The sequence below is a fragment of the Ciconia boyciana genome, chromosome 8 (genome assembly GCF_034638445.1).
Source record: "Ciconia boyciana chromosome 8, ASM3463844v1, whole genome shotgun sequence".
Classification (NCBI taxonomy): Eukaryota; Metazoa; Chordata; class Aves; order Ciconiiformes; family Ciconiidae; genus Ciconia; species Ciconia boyciana.
This window is the reverse complement of record NC_132941.1, coordinates 47712086-47732368: the sequence shown is the minus strand read 5'-3', so window position 1 is coordinate 47732368 and position 20283 is coordinate 47712086. Positions and strand designations below refer to the sequence as shown.

At 37.5% G+C, this 20283-nt stretch overlaps 1 protein-coding gene across 3 annotated transcripts in view; it reads left to right on the top strand.

The window, feature by feature from the left end:
• The window catches only part of HTR7 (5-hydroxytryptamine receptor 7), a 37983-nt gene extending 27899 nt beyond the window's left edge, over positions 1-10084 (top strand). For all 3 annotated transcript variants that reach the window (XM_072870132.1, XM_072870131.1, XM_072870133.1), the window contains one exon: positions 9197-10084. In XM_072870132.1, the coding sequence (XP_072726233.1) occupies positions 9197-9233 (37 nt within the window). In that variant the 3' untranslated portion in view covers positions 9234-10084. The remainder of the gene's footprint in view (positions 1-9196) is intronic.
• The last annotated feature ends 10199 nt before the right edge of the window (positions 10085-20283 follow it).

Genomic DNA, 20283 nt, shown 5'->3' with positions numbered 1-20283 from the left:
GAGAGTGGTGAAAAGTTCAGTATAATTTATTTCTTTCCACTTTTTTATTATAAAAATAAACCATTTAAGATGCAGCTGGATCAAAGAACTTATATTGCTTAGAAATACTCTTTATTATAAAAAAAATATGTCCACTAAATGTTAATTTCCTGGATTGCCTGGAAATAAACTACTTTGTGAAATTGAATGTTGACTTTGCACAGCAACTATGGCACTGAAAGAATATGTTACAATTTCAGTGTGAATATAAGAGTCTGAGTAAAGTCACACGGTCCAACATCTACTGCTGCATACAGTCATGCAGCACAATTAGTTGCAGTGCTACTATGCCAATTACACCAGGTAAAGGTCTTATCCTACATTGCTAACATAACGAATATGTGTGATTACAGTTTATTTCAGGAGCTGTCTGGTCTTTATCCATCTTTTTGTTCTTTAATTCTCTTGGCTTTATCAGTTGAGCCCTTCTCTAATCTAGATGAAGACTCTGTCTATGCTCAAGTCTTAGTTTCTGTTGATATATGGCTAGTCCTTGTTCCACTTCAGTAGTTAACTTACTGTCTATTTGAAAGCTTTTCTAGCTTCTTGGGATTTCTTTCCTTTCTGAAGTCAGTAAGGAAAAAATAAACTGAGGACTTGATGACATTCAGAGACATCTGGACTTTATCCTTACAAACTGATTTTGGCCATCACTTCTGCTTAAAATGATTTAAAGCCTTGCCTTGTGTAAGAATCAAGATTATTTACTGTTTCTAGTTCTAGTTGTTTCCCTCCACCACTGCAGCTCATCCAAGTATGTGATTCTACTTTTCCTGGCTTTGGTAACAAAGCTCTTCCCTCAGTGGAGCAGGGTCAAATATTGTAAATATTTTTCTTTATCACTTAGTAATGACATTTGTGAAACTGAATGTTGACTTTGCACAACAACTGTGGCACTGAAATAATATGTTACAATTTCATGATATTAATGATATTAATATATGATGAATTAACAATATTAATATATTAGTAGTAATGCATTAATATAAAATGCACTAATTATGTAATATATTACTATAATAACATAAAATAATAATAAACTTATAACAACTCATAAGAACAAGATGCTTTCTCTGGACCGAGTTTGCACTGCACACCATGTTCCAGATGAAGCACAGGGTACATCAGTGAACTAAGACTGTTCTAGAGCTTGATCTGCCTTTCAGACCTTGGGGCATTGCTGAGGAGACAACGTGTTTATTATCAAATTGCCTCAGTAGCAAATCACACTTTAGGCTAACTTGTGTCCCCACTTTCTCAAGTATGAAGCCAAAATGACTTAAATGAATTCAGTGATGTTAATTTGGACTAAGTAGTGAGAAGCTTGTGCCAGATCCCTTGTTCAAAGTGTACAGAGATCGTTGCAAACACTTGAGCTTCTAAGTGGCAGATACACAAGATCTGGATCGATGTGCTGAGCTATGTGTACTGCAACAAGCTTAAGCCATTTTAGATGGATTTATACACTAGGATACATACAGTAGGAAGTACATTTTGGCCTCATTTTTACAGAAGGATCATAGTCTTATAATAGTAAGAGATAGGCTATATCCCAGCTTCAAAAAAGTTTTCTAAAGAAGTTTCAAATTGATTTGAAACCGTCCAGTTTCTTTTAAATATTCCAAAAGTATGTGCAGAAGGACACAAAGAGATTTTGGCCCAGAATATGCACAAGCTCTGTAGTATGGAGTAGAGCTCATGTTAATTCAAGCATATTTTCCATATTTGACATGAAATTAATGATATTTCCGTCTTTGTTACCTGCCACAGTAGCATTTTCTGAGTTCCTAGCATAAGTGAGGAGTTTTCACAAGCCTTCTGTAAATTTTTTTCCCCTATGTGAGGATATATAGGAGACTATACAAATAAATATATCTGTGAAAATTCCAAGTGGGATTATACAACTCTGAAGCTGATTGCAGAATTCTGGGCAGAAGTTTCAGCCATTTTTATTCTGCAGGAAAGTCTGAGAAGTTGTGTTTCCTCCAAACAAGAATTTATGTATTTTTTAAAATTAAATATAGAAGTGTCTTATGAGTCAGAAATTGACATTTGCCCAACTGTCACTAAAGGCAATTGCTTTCCTCAGGGAAAGCATCCTGTCGGACTCCACCTCTCCTCTACCATCTGCTTCAGGTAATGAAAGCCCAGGAAAGCACAAGAGTTGTTATGAGCTGTGTGTCAATCCTTGAAGTTTTTAGAGATAAACAGCTACCTTTCATCTCTGGATATGTTTGGAAAGGAAAGAAAAAGAAAAGAAAAAACCAAGTTTCTTCATACAGCCAAAACAAAACACAGCTATCTGGCAAATGGAAGCTGTTGTTGGATGGAGCTGTATTTCAGGGAAAAAGTAAAGAAATGGAGAAGATTAGAAGAATGTCCCATTAGCCAAACACATGGGTAACAATGGTGTCGAGAAGAGGAAAAAGCTTTCAGACAGAATTCTAACTGAAAGAGGCTTAGATAAGAAGCATAAGGAAATAATTGCTTGGGTTTGACAACAGGACTTTTTACTTTTTAAAAATATATATAAATAGAACTGTATCAAAATATCTAACTGCAGCAGTATTTTTTTTTTAAATTAGATAATTCACTACTCATCTGACAAAGATGTAACATATCAATGGGTGAATGAGAAGTCTACCTCATCATGTGTGCAGCCTTGTATGTGCTAGTACCAAACCCTAAAAGAGATTGCACCCTTGGTCTGTGCGTCCTTTCCCATGTTTCTCGGAGAAAGTGAGGGAGGCAAATCAGATAGATGAGGTTGTGAAAAAAATGGTAATATAAAACTCCCAGAACAAGCCAGAGCATAGGGAGGCCAGCATAACTGAATGAAGACAGAGAAAGAGAAAGGTGAGATATGGGAAGCAAGACATGGAAGCAGTTTTAAGTTTCAGACTTGTGATTGGATAGTTACTTTTGGGAAAACATGCAAAAACGTAGAGGCAACAAGGGTACATATCCAAGATTTTGAGGATAAAGACACAAACCTTCCTAAAATATGCTTGTACAATCCCAGTGAAAAGACTGTTGCTACCTCATTGCTTAAAGGGGAGCTGGGCTCTGCAGGTCAGCACCGCTCTGGATTTAGCAAAACTCTATTTTAAAAAAAAATTTTTTTAATAGCAGCATTAAGTGAATCTTGACTTTAGATAAGGTCTGTTGAGATGTAAAAGCAATGAAATCTATCCAATCTTTCTTTTTAAGAAACAGTGCACGTTGTCTAAATCCACAAACTGTAGTCACAGGAGGTTGTGGACGACGGTGACAGCTAACTCTGTAACTCCACTCTGGGGAAGGTGGGAGGGTTTCAGCTATCTCATCCTTAAGTCATAGTCCGAGATGTGAGAAGTCCCATGTTAACTACAGAGTGTGAACGACCTGAAATATTGGACAATCTCAGGTTTTCTATGAAGGTAGCTGTCACTTTGTGTAACGTTCGAGTGTTTGATGGGAAACGTTGGAGTGGGTCCTTAGGTGCGCAGGGCAGCGCAGTCTGGAAAGCAAGAAAGCCTGGAAAAAGCTGTCCTAGAGAGTAGGTTTGCCCATTAACTACAGTGCAGAACTGGCCTTACCCCAGCTAGATTTTTTGGTCTGAGGAAACTCAATGCAGCATTTGTTATTAGCTGCAGTACCCACACGCAGCATTTCCAATTAGAAAGCTTAGTCTTATTGCTGTATGCCCTAGACCATCTTTCTACCAGCTGCTAGTTCTGAAATTGGTTTCTAGCCACTATTTGATTTCTGGATGGTGATGGTAGCAGGAAAATGGGACCAAATTTTGCTTCCATTTACTAGACTGACAAGTTTTTTGAACAGTTGTGCTTAGTTCATGCACACGCTGTACTTGTGTTTCTCACGAATAACTTGTGTTTCTCACAAGGGCTAAACAGGATCTCATGACGCTGTTTAGCCCTTTTGCTTCCTCTGTATCTCTCCAGTGGGAATTTACCTCTCCTTATTCAAGGAGGGAAGGAGTCACCACAATGCATTTTTAGGTTAGGGCTTTCTGGTTGGCGTTTCTGGGGAAATGTAGCTGGCTGTACTGGCTCAGGGGATGATCACTCAGCTATACCATGCCTAAACACTGGGAAAAACACGGTGATACTGGGAAATGCTCAGGCAGCGATTTCAGAGTGATTGCCATAGTCTGTGCTAGGAGCTGAGGAAATCAGGAAGCAGCTGTGCAGCTGCAGACAGCATCTAGACTGCCGCTTCATCCAGCACAAGCAGCCACTCAGTCGTCAGCTCCAGCCTGAGATCTTCAGTTGCTGCCAGAATTAGCTAGACATCAACACAGGGCAATGCCAGTCACACCTTCTTTACTTTATATGTCTCTTTGTTTGCCTCTAAAGTGTATGTAAAGATCCTCGAGAGCAGCTGTTGAGTGAGTCAGTTCCCTAAAAGGAGTTTTAGTCACAGCTGTGCCAGAGATCCTTCCCTGAGCCCACCTTTCAGTATCACGAACACATTTTATCTAAGATAAACATCGGCTATGGCCAAAGTAAAAGCCAAAGGGAAAGCTCTGAAAGGGGCATAAAAAAAATAACCCTTACACAGCTCATTATATGGTATTAGCAATACCCTAGCTATAATTTATCCATAAAGGTAACACTAGCTCTCAATGGATCCCAGGTGAGGGGGTCCTGGATGAGCCTCCTTTACTTGAAACAGTCTTTCCATAGCATGCCTTGTACCAGTAATATAGCAGCCAGTGTACGGGTTGTACTTTACCAGGAAGTCCCTTGCATCCTTCTAGTCTCATCCTGCTCAGATGCACCATATTTATGTCATTTTTCCTCAGTAAACAGGGCACAAAGCAGCTTACAGTAAGGGCTTTAGATGAATAGACTTAGACTGAACAATTCTCCTCAGTGTAAGCAATGCCCTTGGAGCAGAATTTGAGATAATGGTTTTGTGAAGAGTTTGGTTTGGATAGTTTTGCAGCCCTCCCTGCCCACCCTGCACCCTCCCATCTCTGTTTTTTTCTATTGAATTAATTACCCAGTGTCAAATCAGTAACTGTTGCTCAGAGGTTCTCAAGTGTCACATATGACCATATTTCTTCCTTGCCGTTCCTGCTGACAACTGCCTTTGTAAATGTACCGCTTGCCTACTGTAAACCACTCTCCCATTTTGCAGTAGCAGTTAAACGGCAGTAGAACCAGGCGGTAACAACATACAGCATTCCCCATGGTATTTTTCCTCCTCGTTCAAATAAAACTCAAGGTTTTGTCGCAGTATCAATACATCGTGAAAACTCTACTCCCCTTGCTCACTCAGTACTGCTTTTTTGAGGGAGACCGTCTGTGGTAGAAGCCTCATTCCTAACATTTTCTCCCAGCTCCTGCAGTCTACCAGCCTGTAGGTTTAATACTGTAGCACATTATTGACACTTACCAAACTCCTCTGTTTAGCAAGAGACTTACTGGGTAATAAGAGAAATAGCAGAGTAGTAAAACACATGAATTTATGATAATACCTCATTATTATGTGTCTATTGGTTCACACTTCAGTTTCATGAAAAGAAAAGCAATGCTTTTCATGCTCTGTTCAGATGATTTACTAGCTAGCACCACCTGCAGAAAGATACGTCAAACAGTGGGAAGTAAATCGACTACAATGAGACATAGAGGAGGGAATTACTTATCAAATTAATACTATAAATAATGCAGACAGAGTCCATTCACTCCCTCCCCCCTGCTTTTTGGCAGGAAAATGAATTTCCAGGCAACCCCTGCTCCAAACATTGGGGTCAGCACAGCATCACTGGAAGAACATTATTGAGGTAAGTTTTGGGATCACTGACCAAGATGCTGTACGTACAGGACTGGAAGGTGTTTTGAAGCAATGCCATTTGCTCTGTTGCTTTTTTCTAGCTATCAACTTAGCTTTCCATATTATTTTTGTTATCTTTCAGGAAAAACTATTCAAAATATAATATTCTCAGAAAATGTGCAAGATCAGTGTATTATCAAATCCTGTTCACAGTTTGCTTAAGAATCAATTCTTGTCTTTTAAAACAATGTTTCTCAGGAAGATGTGGGGAGAGAGAAGGGAGAAAATTCAGAGACATGGGGCATAGTCTTAATGTGCAAAATTATTAATATCCTGGAATAGAAGATACTCACCCCTTATTTCAAAGGGTGAGGAGGTAGGAATGGTGAGGACTGGATTTTTTTTTTTTTTTTTTAAGAGGAGGGCTCAAGCAGATTAAAAAAAAAGAAATAGTCTAAGAAACACTGCATTAGAAGACCAATCTTTGCAACGTGCAAGAAATACAAACTTATATCCATCTGTACTGATTTTAAGCTCTTAAATAGTTATTGCCTCTAAAGAGTGGGTTCAGCATTAATTTGGAGTGAATTAATACTGTTTTCTATACCCGCTTTCTAAACATTTTGCCAAATAGGCCTGTCATTTCCCACACTCTCTATTCTGGTACCCCTTTTAGCTGCCCGGCTGCATTGCCAAACCCCTTCTCATGTAGCAATATTTCCAATAGGGCAAAATGGCTTTTACTCACTGAAAACTTAAAGATGCTTATGATTCCCGGATTAAGTTTTCTCTGCTGCAAGCAAAAAAACCCCACGGAGATATTGTGTTTTCTTAAAGATATTCATACACAGTTACTGTCGGGGATAATATTTTGATGATTTGTAACTTTGTGACTTTACTGATTGAAATTACTATTTCTGCCATTTGTGATCTTTCACATAGAACTAGTCAGGTCACTTCAGCAAAAAAATGCATAGATGTGTCAAAGTTTCCAGAAGAGACCAATGCATTTTATAAACCAACATACTAGACCGAATAAATATTTTGCTTTTCGTTTTCTATCTACTCAGTCAAAACCAACAATATTTCATTAATTCAGTCGTTGTGTGGTCTTTGCTAGTTCCAGAAAATTGTGTTTACAGTGTACTTATTTTTACTTTCTGTGAGAGAAGAGAAAGAAAATCACTGTAGTATACTTCTTCAGCCCTTCTGGAGAATCTATGTTTTAAAGCATGGAATAATATAGCAGAATGCATCTGGATAAACTCTCTAATGTCTCAGAAAACTTTGCATCTTTGGCTAATCTAGCCAGGATTTCTGCAGGTCTCTGATAAATCAGCAGAGATTCATCAGTCAAATCTACTATCCTGAAGATGGTTGCAAGGAAAAGATAAAATTACACAAATTAAATGAACATTTACTTCGCAACAACAGTTGCAAAAGCAAAACAACCCCACCCAATAGGTAAAAACAACGATGATCTTTTAGTAATCTCAACACTTTAAACAGCACAATGACAATATATTACAGCTGCTTCATAGAAACACAGAAATCAATATCTTTGTGGTATGTGCTTCCAAACTGAGTAAGAGCTGCTTAGCCAAAATTTTAGAGACTGTTTTCCTTGCATATTTAATTAATAGAGACTTTCACTAAGGAGTGTTGAAACAAGTTGCTGTAGTCTTGCGGTCTAGTAAAATAATTTACCTTAGCATGTGTTTACTGTAAGGAGGATGTACACATTCTGTATGCTGATATACTATCGAGGACCTATTCAAGGTATCTATTGCTTCTCCAAGCTAACGCATTAAAGAAGCCCAAATTTTATCCTGATAGAGAAGAAATAACAGAAATAATTAAAAAGTAACATGGGGACCAAACAAGCACAGAGAACTTGAAGTCTTTTGGATATTTGATTGCAAACATGCAGGGAGCCTATCTGTTCCTTACAGAATACTTATGGTTTTTCTTAGCTTCTATACAGTAAGTATTTTTGACAAATCCATAAGTTATATTTCTCTCTTCAAACAAGGCAGTAAATAGAGCAAGTACTGTGAAAATCATGCTAAGGACATTTAACTTGCAATTATAAAAAAAAAAAATCCAATGTTCAATGGGACAGATAAAGTTAATGCTGTAAAATAACCTTTTTAAAAAAAATTAGTCTTCTCTTTCCAAAATAATCCTGTCAGCCCAGAAAACAACAAAGATCATCAGCACCAAAAAGGTTTGTAATTACAAAGATTTATAAAAGCAAACTTTTAGCCATAACAATGAAATAACTCATCATCTTTTGTCCATATATTTTCTTTAAAGTTGTTCCTTCAGTTAATGCAATACATGAACAGAAAAAAACATTTCCTAAGGCAAATTATATAAAGTCCAGAATTTTATTCTGGCTTTAAAAAACACCTACATTTAGCTAAAACATAACATTTAAAAAAATCCTTGCTTTCCTTTATATCTAGTTTTGAACTTGGATATAATTACCTGGTCAGTTCTCAAAAGTTCCTACCTACCTGTCTTCCTTTAATTTGGATCCATTTTTGCCAAGATGTGTTTTCATTGAATAAAATATTTGAACTGATTGAGAGTGCAGGTTTGTCTGTAAAAATGCCTGCTCCTGATACATTTACTGATGGGAATAATTCAATGATTTCAATAGGGAGGCTATAACGAGACAAAGGAGTACCTTGCTGCATGCTACAGCCAGGCAGAACTAGGGTTGGGATGCCCTGAAACCTGTTTTAGAATCTCACAGATGTTTCTGTTACAACATTTCAGCCTGGTTACTGTAGGGGATTGGTTCTTCCCTTCACAAAACTTGAGAAGAGAGGCAGGAATTTGCCCTAGTTATAACTAAGGTGACGGTATTTTAGGCAGGATAAAATACAATGTCATTGCAGCTAAGATGTATATTCCACGCAAAGCTCTTGCAGTAATTATTTGTCTATAGACGATTTTATGAAACTGAGGGAGAAGTCTTCGTTATTGCTCTGGCTCCTTTCTCCCTCTCTCGCACACACGAGGTCTCCATGAGCAGTGACCCACGTGTAGGCTTGCACTGCCACCAGAGCCTGGAAGGCTGGGTCAGGCGTGGGGCTCTCAGTAAAACCAGCTACATCTGCTGAAGTCCTTTTGGGCTTCTGCCACTGAATTGTGTAAAACAGACTGGGAACTCAGTTCTCACAGCAACCCAAAATGCGATGAGAACAAAGGACTTGAAAACCACCAGAATCCTCCGAGAACTATCTCATTAGCCATGATCTAATTACCTCTTAAGAAATGTTTCCACTTATTTCAGTGCTATCTGGATCAGGACTTTTAGTTGCTCCAGGACATTCCTCATCTAATTCATCCACTTTTTTAAAAACAGGAGAAGTTCTGATTTCTCCAGGGAAAAAGAGTCATGACCAAATGTGCATCAAAGCAGCCAGAAAAAGCCAAGTGAGAACTGGAAGAAGAAAAATGAAGAGTTGTCTTCTGAAGAACTGGACAGATTTATGAAATGTACTACTTCTTCTTTTAATGGGAATGTGTTAAAAATACTCAATGAGCTCAATACAGTATAATAAATACATTTCTATTGGAGTAGTCACATCTTGTTTGTTATGGAGAAAAGTGCTGCTATATACAAATGAAAATAGTTTTCTGCCTGAGAAAGCCACATCATTTCAGCAATAAGAGTTTGGCACATGGGGTTTGGAAAAAAAAATGCAAGTAAAACTCAAAGATAAAGCACTGTACAGATTTCCACCACATTAAACAATGTAGAAGAGCATTCATTTATATCTACCATGTTTGTGGATCATAACATCAGTATTAATATTCAGGGACCGTCAGTGATACTGAATGTATTTTGTTGTACTACAAAAAGAGGGTTTCAAGCAAATGGTAGCTCTGTGGATGCTTCCAGGGCTTGTGTTAAAGAGATGCTCTGCACCTGGAATGGGATCGAGAAAGGCAACAATAAAAGACCGATTTTTGTAAAACCGTTCTGTTGTACTAAGTAAATGTCTGTTTACTCGTTAACATGTACATGGTTTGTTCTCCCTAACCTTTTAAAAAAGCTGCCTTCAATTATGCTCTGACAGAAGTCAAGGGTCAGAATTAGAACACACACATATTACAACAGAGTTAACTCACAAATATGATTGCTTTGCTTTAATGTAATTTTTGTGATCTGCCAATTTATAAAAAACAATTTTCTCTCATTTTAACTCTAATACCTATAAAAGGCTGCAGAATTTCCATAGCACTTTGCTTTTTGTCTTACTGGCTAGCCAGACTAGACTGAGATTTACAACATTTGTTATTTTTTTAAATGTGTTTAAGAAGTGTTATTTCTGCCAGTGTTTGATTATAATTAAAATAAACCCTTTTGACTTGACAAAAATTAAATAGGAAAGTGTTAATGACCATTTGTCCCAGGGAAAATTGATTCAAGGTATCATTCCTTAAGTATGCCTTTGAAAAATTTTTTTGGTTTTGAGCTTCTCATATTGATTTCCCCTCAGAGTTTCTAAACTATGCATGGTTATACAATCCACTGTGCAGTGGGATATACCATTCCTAAAGGCTATCTTCTTTAAAGATACATCTTGATGAGCACTTGCCTTATTTCCATAGCCGTATGATTTGTGATAACTTAGTCTCCTACTTCCAGTTTAACCAAAATGCTGCTGGTAAATCATTCACTGAATACACATGCCATTACAGCCTTGATTTCCTTTGTTTAAATTAATATACAAGTTCACAATAGTTATCTAAATAAGGAGCCGGGCATACCAGCACAGGCCAATTCATTACTTATCAGCAAGAGATAAATACGGAATGCAAATCAATCCATGTTAAGCCTTTGTAAAACAAAGGACAGAGAGCCTAATCCATCTTCTGCTCACTATCCTGACACCCTAAGCTAACTCCTGTAGTTACACAAGAGAGCACCGGAGTAGCATATTTTCATTGTACTAGGTCAGCAAGACTCTTCTCAGTACTTCGCTGATAAAACTAATCACTGTGAACTCTGCATTGAAACAAAATGAGTCTTATAATTTGCTTTATTTCCCAAAGGGAATGACACAGCAATGCTTTTTACTTGGTTAGTCTTAAGCATTTAACAGGAAATGGGACAGTTATTGTCAATGGCCAATGGACCAGTTCTGGTTAAATTACATGAGAATACATTCAGAGAAACTCAGCTGAAGTCAAAATTACACTGGCAAATAATATTACAACTGAACCTAATGAGAAAGGGAGATGATAGATCCATAAATATAACAGTAAAAAAAAGTCTGTTTCTTCTTTTAAAAAACCCAAACCTTAAAATAAAGTGCAGTGGTAATACTCTGAAACTCTGTTTTTAAGATTTATGGTCTCACTTGCATGTCCATTTCACAAAGGCAATGAAACAAATTTACTTAGATGAATTAGGCAGTCACTTTCTTTGTCATGATGTTGTGTCAAAATCTTAACTTCAAGTGAAATGGAAAAATTATGCGTCATATGAATAATTTAAATGATTAAAAGAAAATCCAAATAAGCAAACCCTACCAGTGACACCTTTCTGTGAAAATTAATGGTTTTTCTTAATGCGGTTATTGTACACTTAAGTGAAAATTTGTATTTCAGGAGAAATATAATGGAGGGCAAAAGAGTCAGAACTTCTAACTGTTAGGGATCTACAATTCTAGATGGATATATGTATACGTCTATATAACACGCACATCCATCCGTTGTATTTTAGAATGGTACTGCCTCATGAAAAGAAGGCAATATATTATTACCTAATAAACATTTGTTTCTTTTAATAGCTAGTAAATTCCCAGAATCTTGCAGAACTTATGAGAATATTTTAGAGTAAGTTGTGGCATCGTGGACCTATAAAGTTGCAGTTCTGCCTGATTTTTTCATCCAGTAGTTTTCAGACACGTAAACAACACAAAGAACATTGGGAACTACACAATACCGATACTTTGTCATATAAGATGAAGTTCATTTTTTTCCTGCTGTAACTGTCAGGTCCATCACCTCTCTCAAACCAACGCACAAACCCACGCAGTAATTAGAAGAGTCACTCAAGGCTAAGTACGTATTCAAGAGTAGCAAATAACGCATGCAATATTTTAGAGGATTAGAGAAAAAGTAGGGCTGATCAAAAGAAGTCGAGAGATTAGATGGCCTACTGGGATAACGAGTTGAGCTTTCAATAGTTTCTGTAGTCAGCAGTACAAAAGCAGCACACGGACGTGCCTTACAGTGAGATAATTCAAGTCCCCGGGCTGTAGATATAAGTCTAGCAGAGTGAATAGCGCCAGGAACAAGGCTCAGACTCACAGTTCTGGATCTGTAGAAGATGCCTTTCTAGCTCTGTCACCAAACCTGTTCTGGGATGTGATAGTGAACAGTTTGCATTTTCACAGAGCTGACTTATGGTAGGTATCACTGCATTTGTCAATTTTAATACATAGAATGAATTTCCCAAAAGTTTTGCAAAACCCTTGATCTTTCACTATGCACCCCAGCCTGTCTTGTTCTCTGCATGTATTCTTGGGGTCAAGAGACAGCTGAGATACTTGGTGGACCAGCCTACTACACCCTTATTGTATCTCTCCTGTCCTCTCATCATCTGTTTTTTGTCCAGGTTGATCTGTTTACAAACTTAAAGCCTTTTCCTAGCTGCCCCCTTGATTCTAGTGTAAAGTTCTTGCTAAATTAGCTAGTTTTATTCATATGACAAAGTGATTAATTTGCTTCAACCCTGAGCAAAAAATAAATACAACGATAAAAGAAGAAAGTTTTTCTTGTTATTGCAAGATGCACTGTTGAAAAAGTTACATGAAAGTGCGAAAAAACATATCTATGTATAATATTAAAATGGTCAGGTGTTCTTGATAATTTTAATAGATAAAAGTGAATTTTATATATTATTTCAGTCAGCTGGGACTTAATATGCAAAAGTCACCAGAGGATTGAGCTGGAACTGTATGTATTTTAAGTCATATGTTTTTCCTTGATGAGATCTAGTAAAACATAAAGACGGTTAACATAAAAGACTATTTCCCATGAATAGCTTACCAAGACATACAAATACAAGGAAATTAAGCTCTTCAAGTTGTAAGTGGCCTGCACTGAAAATGTTGAGTGTCTTTGGTTGTAATATGAGTCTTATTTGTAAAAAAAAGAATTGCTGCCACTTGCATTGCAAATGATTCAAATTTTTACAGCAGACTAATTTAATAGAAAAGGAAATAGGGTTCTTCTGTATTAGGTACTGAGTTATATTATGCTTTTAAAATGTATAAGCCCAGAGGGATATTAAAATGTTAATTTGGATAGTATTTAAAAAGTAATTACTTTTATACAATAAAATAAAAAGTCTACTGAATACTAATCCCTGTGTCATGTGCTTTCTTTGAACTAATGCTACAGAAAATAGAGAATCCATTCGTTTAAGTGATTTTAATTTAGATTCATGGAAGAAATTCTCATCTACAAAAAAGTCTGGTTTTTTTCAGCTTGACTGATTTAAAATCCTTGCTGTATCAAAATTAATATTAAAGAAAGGTACCTACACTTGTTGGATAGCACTGAACTGAAAGAATGAGAGATGGGAAATTTTAACAACTCTCCTGATGAAAGGGTGGTTTGGTTTGTTCAGCACAAGCACTGCTGCAAAAAACACTGGCTCAGGCCCTGCTGAGCAGGTTGAGACTGACCGCTCCTAAGCAAAAGGTGATTTCATCTATTCAAGCCTTTTAAGGGAAAGGCAAATGCTCAAAAATTTTAGTTGCCTTTCAGTCCAGAGGAGATTGCTCAGACCAGAAAAAATATTTTGTTCAATTTCTTGAATAACATAATCTAAATATAGATTTGGATTTGCTTCTAGTTCTATTTAAATAAGTCACATAGCATATTGTCTAGGAAATCCTCTGACATTAGTCTTGTTTATTAAAAATGGATGACCTAACATTTCTTTTAAAAAAATCCAAAGACCTTGGCTAGTGTAGTCAAAATTATTTTCATTTATAAACAAATAATTTTAAATGTTTATATCTTACTTGCATTCACACCCATTTTATTTGTTTCCTTGCAGGGGTGCATATATGAATACTATATAATTTTGTTCTTTACCTTCAAACATTTTTTTCCCATAATTTGCAGACCATTTTCAGAGTTTTTACTGACAGTGATAGTTCAAAGGCCACAGGCTAGGAAACACTGATCTACAGCCTCTCAACCCAAACATGCTTTAGATAAACCAGACCTTTAGAGTACATACTTGACATCTATATTATGCCTCCGATGACCTAGTCAATGCACAGAGGGCATCCATCTTGGCACATCCAATGAAAACAATAGTCAGACATTTTATAACATGTTTTGTTTATGCAAGTGTTTTCTTCATTTTTCCTCTGTTGTATCAATGCTTATTTCTTTAGCCAACATCTCCTATAGTTGACTACCTATCTGAATTCTTTTGTTAAAAATACTACGTATCTAGGCTGGGTACTTACTCGAATAAGCAGAACTGATTTCCAGCGGAATCAAAATAAACCAATAAATAAGACTGCCACATATGATAATTTGATTACTTTTTTCAGCATATCATAAAAGACAGAGTATTTTGAAACTGCTCTCAAAAAATCAGTTTTATGTGTAACCATTTGAGTTGTCCTGAGCAAACCGCATCCCTTACAGTTTCAATTACCAGATTCAGAAAAGTTGAAAGACTCAAACAGCAACACAAACCATGATGAGAAATCACATCAGAGAAAAGCCGGTGAAGGAAGTATTTGAGACAGTAAACACATATACGCAGTTCTCCGGAACAAACGGAAACCAAACAAGCAGGTTGTATCTGCATTCTCAGTCTAGGGTTCCCTCCCAGTGCCTGAATCCAGATGTACATCGGGGTGTGTACCACAAGACTTGAGTGCATGTTTCCTCCCCAGCGCTGTTCCCCTGGCTGGCTCCATGGGGAGGGGAGCAGGGTGCGTTGGGCACTGACAGAGATGGGGCACACGCCAACACGCCTCCTGCTCTGGTCGGCTCTGGAGCACGCCACAGGGCACATCTCCCCCCAGAGCACAAATTGCCAAGGAACAAGAGCTCAGTGAGGCCTACAGACCCCCACCCAAAGTCAGGTCATCAAACTTTTTCCCAGGGCACACCAGGTCACAATTAACCCTCTCTTCTTGGAGAAGTGTCCCCTGTGAAAGGTCTCATCCAGCTCCCTCTGAGGAGGTAGTTGGTGGAGCAGAGCCGAAAAGCCTCACCTTTCCAGTTCCCATCTTTCTGAGTCTAGCTGTCATTTCACTGAGTGGAAAGGAATCTTTGTGCTATCCCAGTTCTTAATTTATTCTTGCCAAGCTGGACATCTATTGACCATTACTTAATTTTTAGCAAGAATATGAAGTCCTTCTTAAATGATTTCTGATGAAGTCACAGCCAGGGCAGATGAACTCTGTAAGCTTCTTTCACATAGTGAAACTTAGGTTGATCTATGCTTAAAATGAGAAATGCCAAGAACCTCTCTGCTCTCCTAGGCCATTTACATATACCCACTCTATATTCATTAGTTTGACATTTACCGCTCTTATTCTGTCAGCAGAATGTTGATTTGATTTTCACTCTCGCTATTACAATATCACAGGTATAATAGCACTATGAATGGTGCAGTAGATTTACAGACTGAATAAAATATGGTTTCTGAGGAGTAATTACTGGTAGGAAACTAAATTTTAATAACAACTTACAACTGGATAGGAATTAGCTAAATACAATTATTTTATTCATTATCATGATTTATAGATGAATCATTGGAGAAAAATGCCCAACTACAAGCCTATCTCTCATCTAAAATGTTATGAAGATTAAGACATGGAAAGTGATCAGTTTCTTGAAAAGGGTATCAAGGCAAGAAGAAAGCAAAGAGAAAAACAGTAGAAAAGCTGCTGCCTGTTTCAAACCACTAAGACCTCCCACACTGGAAAATCTTGCTTTCAAATTTGAATGTATAACAAAGGGAAACCAAGCTCTAGTTTTGCCACACATATGACCAATAAACAGTAATTTTTGAACAGAAATACAGTATATCTAATAAAAACTTATCCTAAAGGAAAAGTTTTGTGGGATTGAATGAAATATTTCTAGAATTGTGATCCAAAAAAACCCCGCCTAGCTGCCACTGCAGCATGGATGTCTCTAAACAGCCACTTCTCTGTTTGACTGTAAGCTCCTGCAAGGTACAGAGGTCTGCTCCTGAGCCAGAGGACTGCAGGGCCAGAGCCAGCCCATACGAACAGATCGCCTGCCCAACTTGCCAATCCAACGAGCACAGACTGAGAACGTGGACTGTGCACCCACCAGAACCAGAGCTCTACATGTCACGGATCCGGTCACCTCCTTTTAGAGATGGTTGTGACAGTGGTAGTATCTATGTTTCCTATGAAATGGTCAGAGCACTTACTCGGCACATGGTAAATCTGGCAGCAAGGCTCACATCAAATCCACAACCTCCTTACTCCCAGAGTGTTCTGCCAGCAGGCTATTCAGAGTGACAGAAGCATTGTCTGTCCCTTCTGGTGAAGACCCTTTGCAGAAAGCAATTCAATGTTAATTGGACCAAAATGGAACTGAAGGGGTAACATGACTCCATAGCCTAGTACTCAAAATGTTAATTCACATTTAAGGAGTTTTAATCCAGTGGATATATCGTAAAAGTACAGTCAAAGTTGTGGATAAAATTCTGGGAGCAGAAACAGGGACTCAAGTTTACTGTTTCCCAGATGAGCTTCATCACCCCATCCTACAGAATCAAGCCTCTAAAGAGATTCTCTTTGGCCCACAGATCTCAAATGTTTTTCCCCATAAAAGACCATTACTTCAATAGCAGAAAGGGAAACCATTCCACGAAGTCAGAAGACCTTGGTAATTCGATGCGCTATTGAGAGACAGCTGAGGATCTGCTCTCTTAGGGTAAGGATCACTGTCTGTAGCGAGTGTTATAAACACTAACTTTTTTCTATAAAATACCCACAATATAATTGCCCTTTCAACAAAAATAGAGAGCTCCACTGAGATCTTTGAAAGAAAAGAGTATAGATGCCCATGTCTAGGAATGAACCCAAAAAATAGTAGGCATATCCCAGTTCCAGAAAGTAGTTTCAAGTATAATACAGAGTATTATACTGGCTAGTTGAAGGAAGCTTTATTGCTCTCAGATCCCACCCTGAGGCTCCCAGCCCCTTCTCAGACACTGCAGAAGCAGCCTATATACCTAACGTAGGCATTGGCATTTCATTTTGGGCATCAGGCACCTAAGAGGTTAAGCCCTACACTGGATTTGATACAATTATTTTCAAAGTATGCTGGCACAAACATGTGGATGAAGTCATAGATATTATATTACCAGCTTTAATTAACTAGAAGAAAACATATACTGTTCTCTCTGAGGATTGACTAAGATGTGATGAAAATTAAGTCTGTAGAGCCACTGTGCAGCTAACACAGGATAAAAATGTCATTTTACAGTGAATGATTACATTCATTAATATAGCTTACCAGAGAGTGACTTAAACCTTCATTTGGAACTTTTAATTTTTGTGTATTTGAAGACAAGTTTCTATTAGCAACAGTAGTAATTCCTTTGTTATGATGCATTTTGGAGTTATGGTAAATAAGAAAAATCTCCAGTGTTACTGGCAATTTGCATATAGATAGTGAACTTCTGTAAGATGAAAACCAAAATCAACCAGTATGTATATTTAAGTCATTTATGTAAAGCCTTTAATTCTATGTTCATCTTGCTGCGTGAATTACTAGTTCATATTTACTTTTCAAAGGCTTTAATGCTATATGTCCACTAGATCTTCATATAAAGTACCCACTGAATACAAAAGTTTTGATCCATTATGGATATTTTGATCCATTATTGATTATTCACTTAAAAACTGAGAAAATTAATTTATTCAAAATTGTGCTGAGATTATCAGCAGCTATTTGCTGCTACACATGTTACTCTGCATCTCAGAGCATGCCAACAGATGATAATAACTGCCTTTCCTCAAAAAATTTCATCCTACATGGATGCATATATTCCACTCAGAAAATTGACTGTCTTAACACGTCAATTTGTTCACAATGCTTCTCAATGTGTTTTTGCAAGGTTATTTTCTAACCCTATAAAATATTGATGTTTCTTGTCAAATTCTCCTATCTTTTAGGACTCCCCTGGAAACCCTTTATCTAAATTTATTGCTACGCTTTACTTCGAAGTTCTCCTTGCACCCCCAAGGCCTTCGTTTCCAGACCAACCCAAATACCTAGTTCAACCTCACCACTATAACGCCAGAGCCTATGAGCTGGGACATCTTCCCTTACGCTGCAATTCAATCACTGTGTCTTTGACCTTGACCAGCAGTTGACATTTGCCATGCAAAAGTAACCACACATTTATTTTAAAGATGATCTTTCTTGAGATTATTTATTAATTGAATTTCACCTCAGCAAGACTAGGATCTCTTAGTCCTATACGCTTTATGAAAATGCAGGACAGCTAATTTCCTGCTAACAAAAGGCAGAGTGGGACGTGTATTTGCTGTAGCAAGGTCTGCAAGGAGGAAGGCAGGCCAGATAAACCCAAAGAGGGAGCCCAGAGAGGAAGCCCAGTTTAGAGGGGGCTGAGACATGATGAGTGTGCTCTGATTGCTTAGTACAGCATAAGTCTGTGCTCCGATTTACAAATATACTCTCAAAATGCAAAAGTGAAATTCCCTCACATCTAAGCAATGGTTGAAACTTCACAAGACTTTAATAAGAAAGCTCTGATATTTTGCCCATTAATGAAAAACTGAGCAGGTGCTATGAATATGCATTAAGCACATCCTGAAAAAATATAACTTAAAGGGAGGGCTTCGGATCAGAAGCACTTATTCAGCCATTACATTAATACTGATGCGATATTACTTGCTTCAGTGAGGCCTTATGAACAATGTTCTGCATCCTAACACTCAGCATTTGGAACTCATAACAGAAATTGGGCAAGCTCTGTTATTTGGATTTGTCCTAGTGAATTTATCCCTGATTCCTAGCTATCCACAAAAGTTTAGCTGGCAAAAATACCTTCACAGGGCATAACTGAAGTAACTGCTGCATATCATATATTAATATTTTACATAGTATAAGCTTGGATTTGGCAGGGTAAGCCTAGGTAACAGCTCCAAAAATATCAAAATACAATATTGAAAACTTGAGAATTGACAGCAACTTTTACAATGAGCGGCCTCTTGTTCTTCTGCTCCAATATGACTTTTCTGGGTGAAAGATCTTCAGACTGTTAAGCATAAAAGCTTTTATATCAAAGCAAGTTTTAAAATGTTATTCAAAATTATCCTGTTGCCACAAAGGAATGCTGTAGCCTTTAAAATGCTCCCTTTAGAACTGTCCCAGATAATTGACAGGATGAAAGAATATTGTTTAGTTTGTTAAATTATCACATAGAAGAGGCCATAAACAGATTGAATTTTCTCCATTTCCATGAATTGGCCTACCTAATTAGCTGCTTAAACAACACAACAGGTTGCAAAATGCGTACCTAGGAGAAAAAGAACCTGAATGAGCTCCAAAAACTTATTTCTGTTTGTTATAGTTCCATAAACCGCAGCTCACACAGATATACCTTTTTCTGTTTAGACTTGAAACTCTTATCTGCAAGTTACAGTCTGTAGAGCCTAAACTGTGGTTTACTGAACAAAGTAGTAGAAAAGACTGACTAGTTCTGATAAAACACAGAGGAAGATTAAACCTTTATTTGAGAAAATGGTCCTGAGATTACTTGGGATATAAACTCATACAAGTATCTCAGTCCTCCAACTGACATTTGATAAATATTTCAATCCTTTTAATTTGTAGTACAGAGTTTTACTTCTTGGTTAGCAAAGGCTTTGAAAGAAACTGGAGCACATCAACTCTTTGTGGACTGTAGTGGAAACAAACAGCTGTGTCTTTTGCTGGTGCCATACCAATACGTCTGCTGGCTGGCTAATTTGAATGCAAGAGGAGCCATGAAGCAATCTTGTTCCAGTCATTGTTTACTAGAAGATGAAGGATTCATTTTCTCCCTCTCATAGGAAGAGATAACCAGAGCACACGGTTTTTTCCATTATGGATTTTTTTCAGCAAATAAGTAGCTCAAGATGATGGGCTAATGACTGATAAAATATGCTATGTGTTGCATACTTGAGTCTGGGTGCAAAGTCTTTGCATCCCTATATTCTGTACACCATGTTAGCAGCCATTAGGAACATTCTAGTTTATGCTGGCTATGAAAGGTCACAAAGGACCAAGCTACAAAAAAGTTTCTCCTCCTATGCTTCCTTTGATCTGCCACGATGATGATTCAGCACAAAAAAGTTATAATTTCAGAAGTTCATCTTCTTTTAAAATTATTCAAAAAATTGG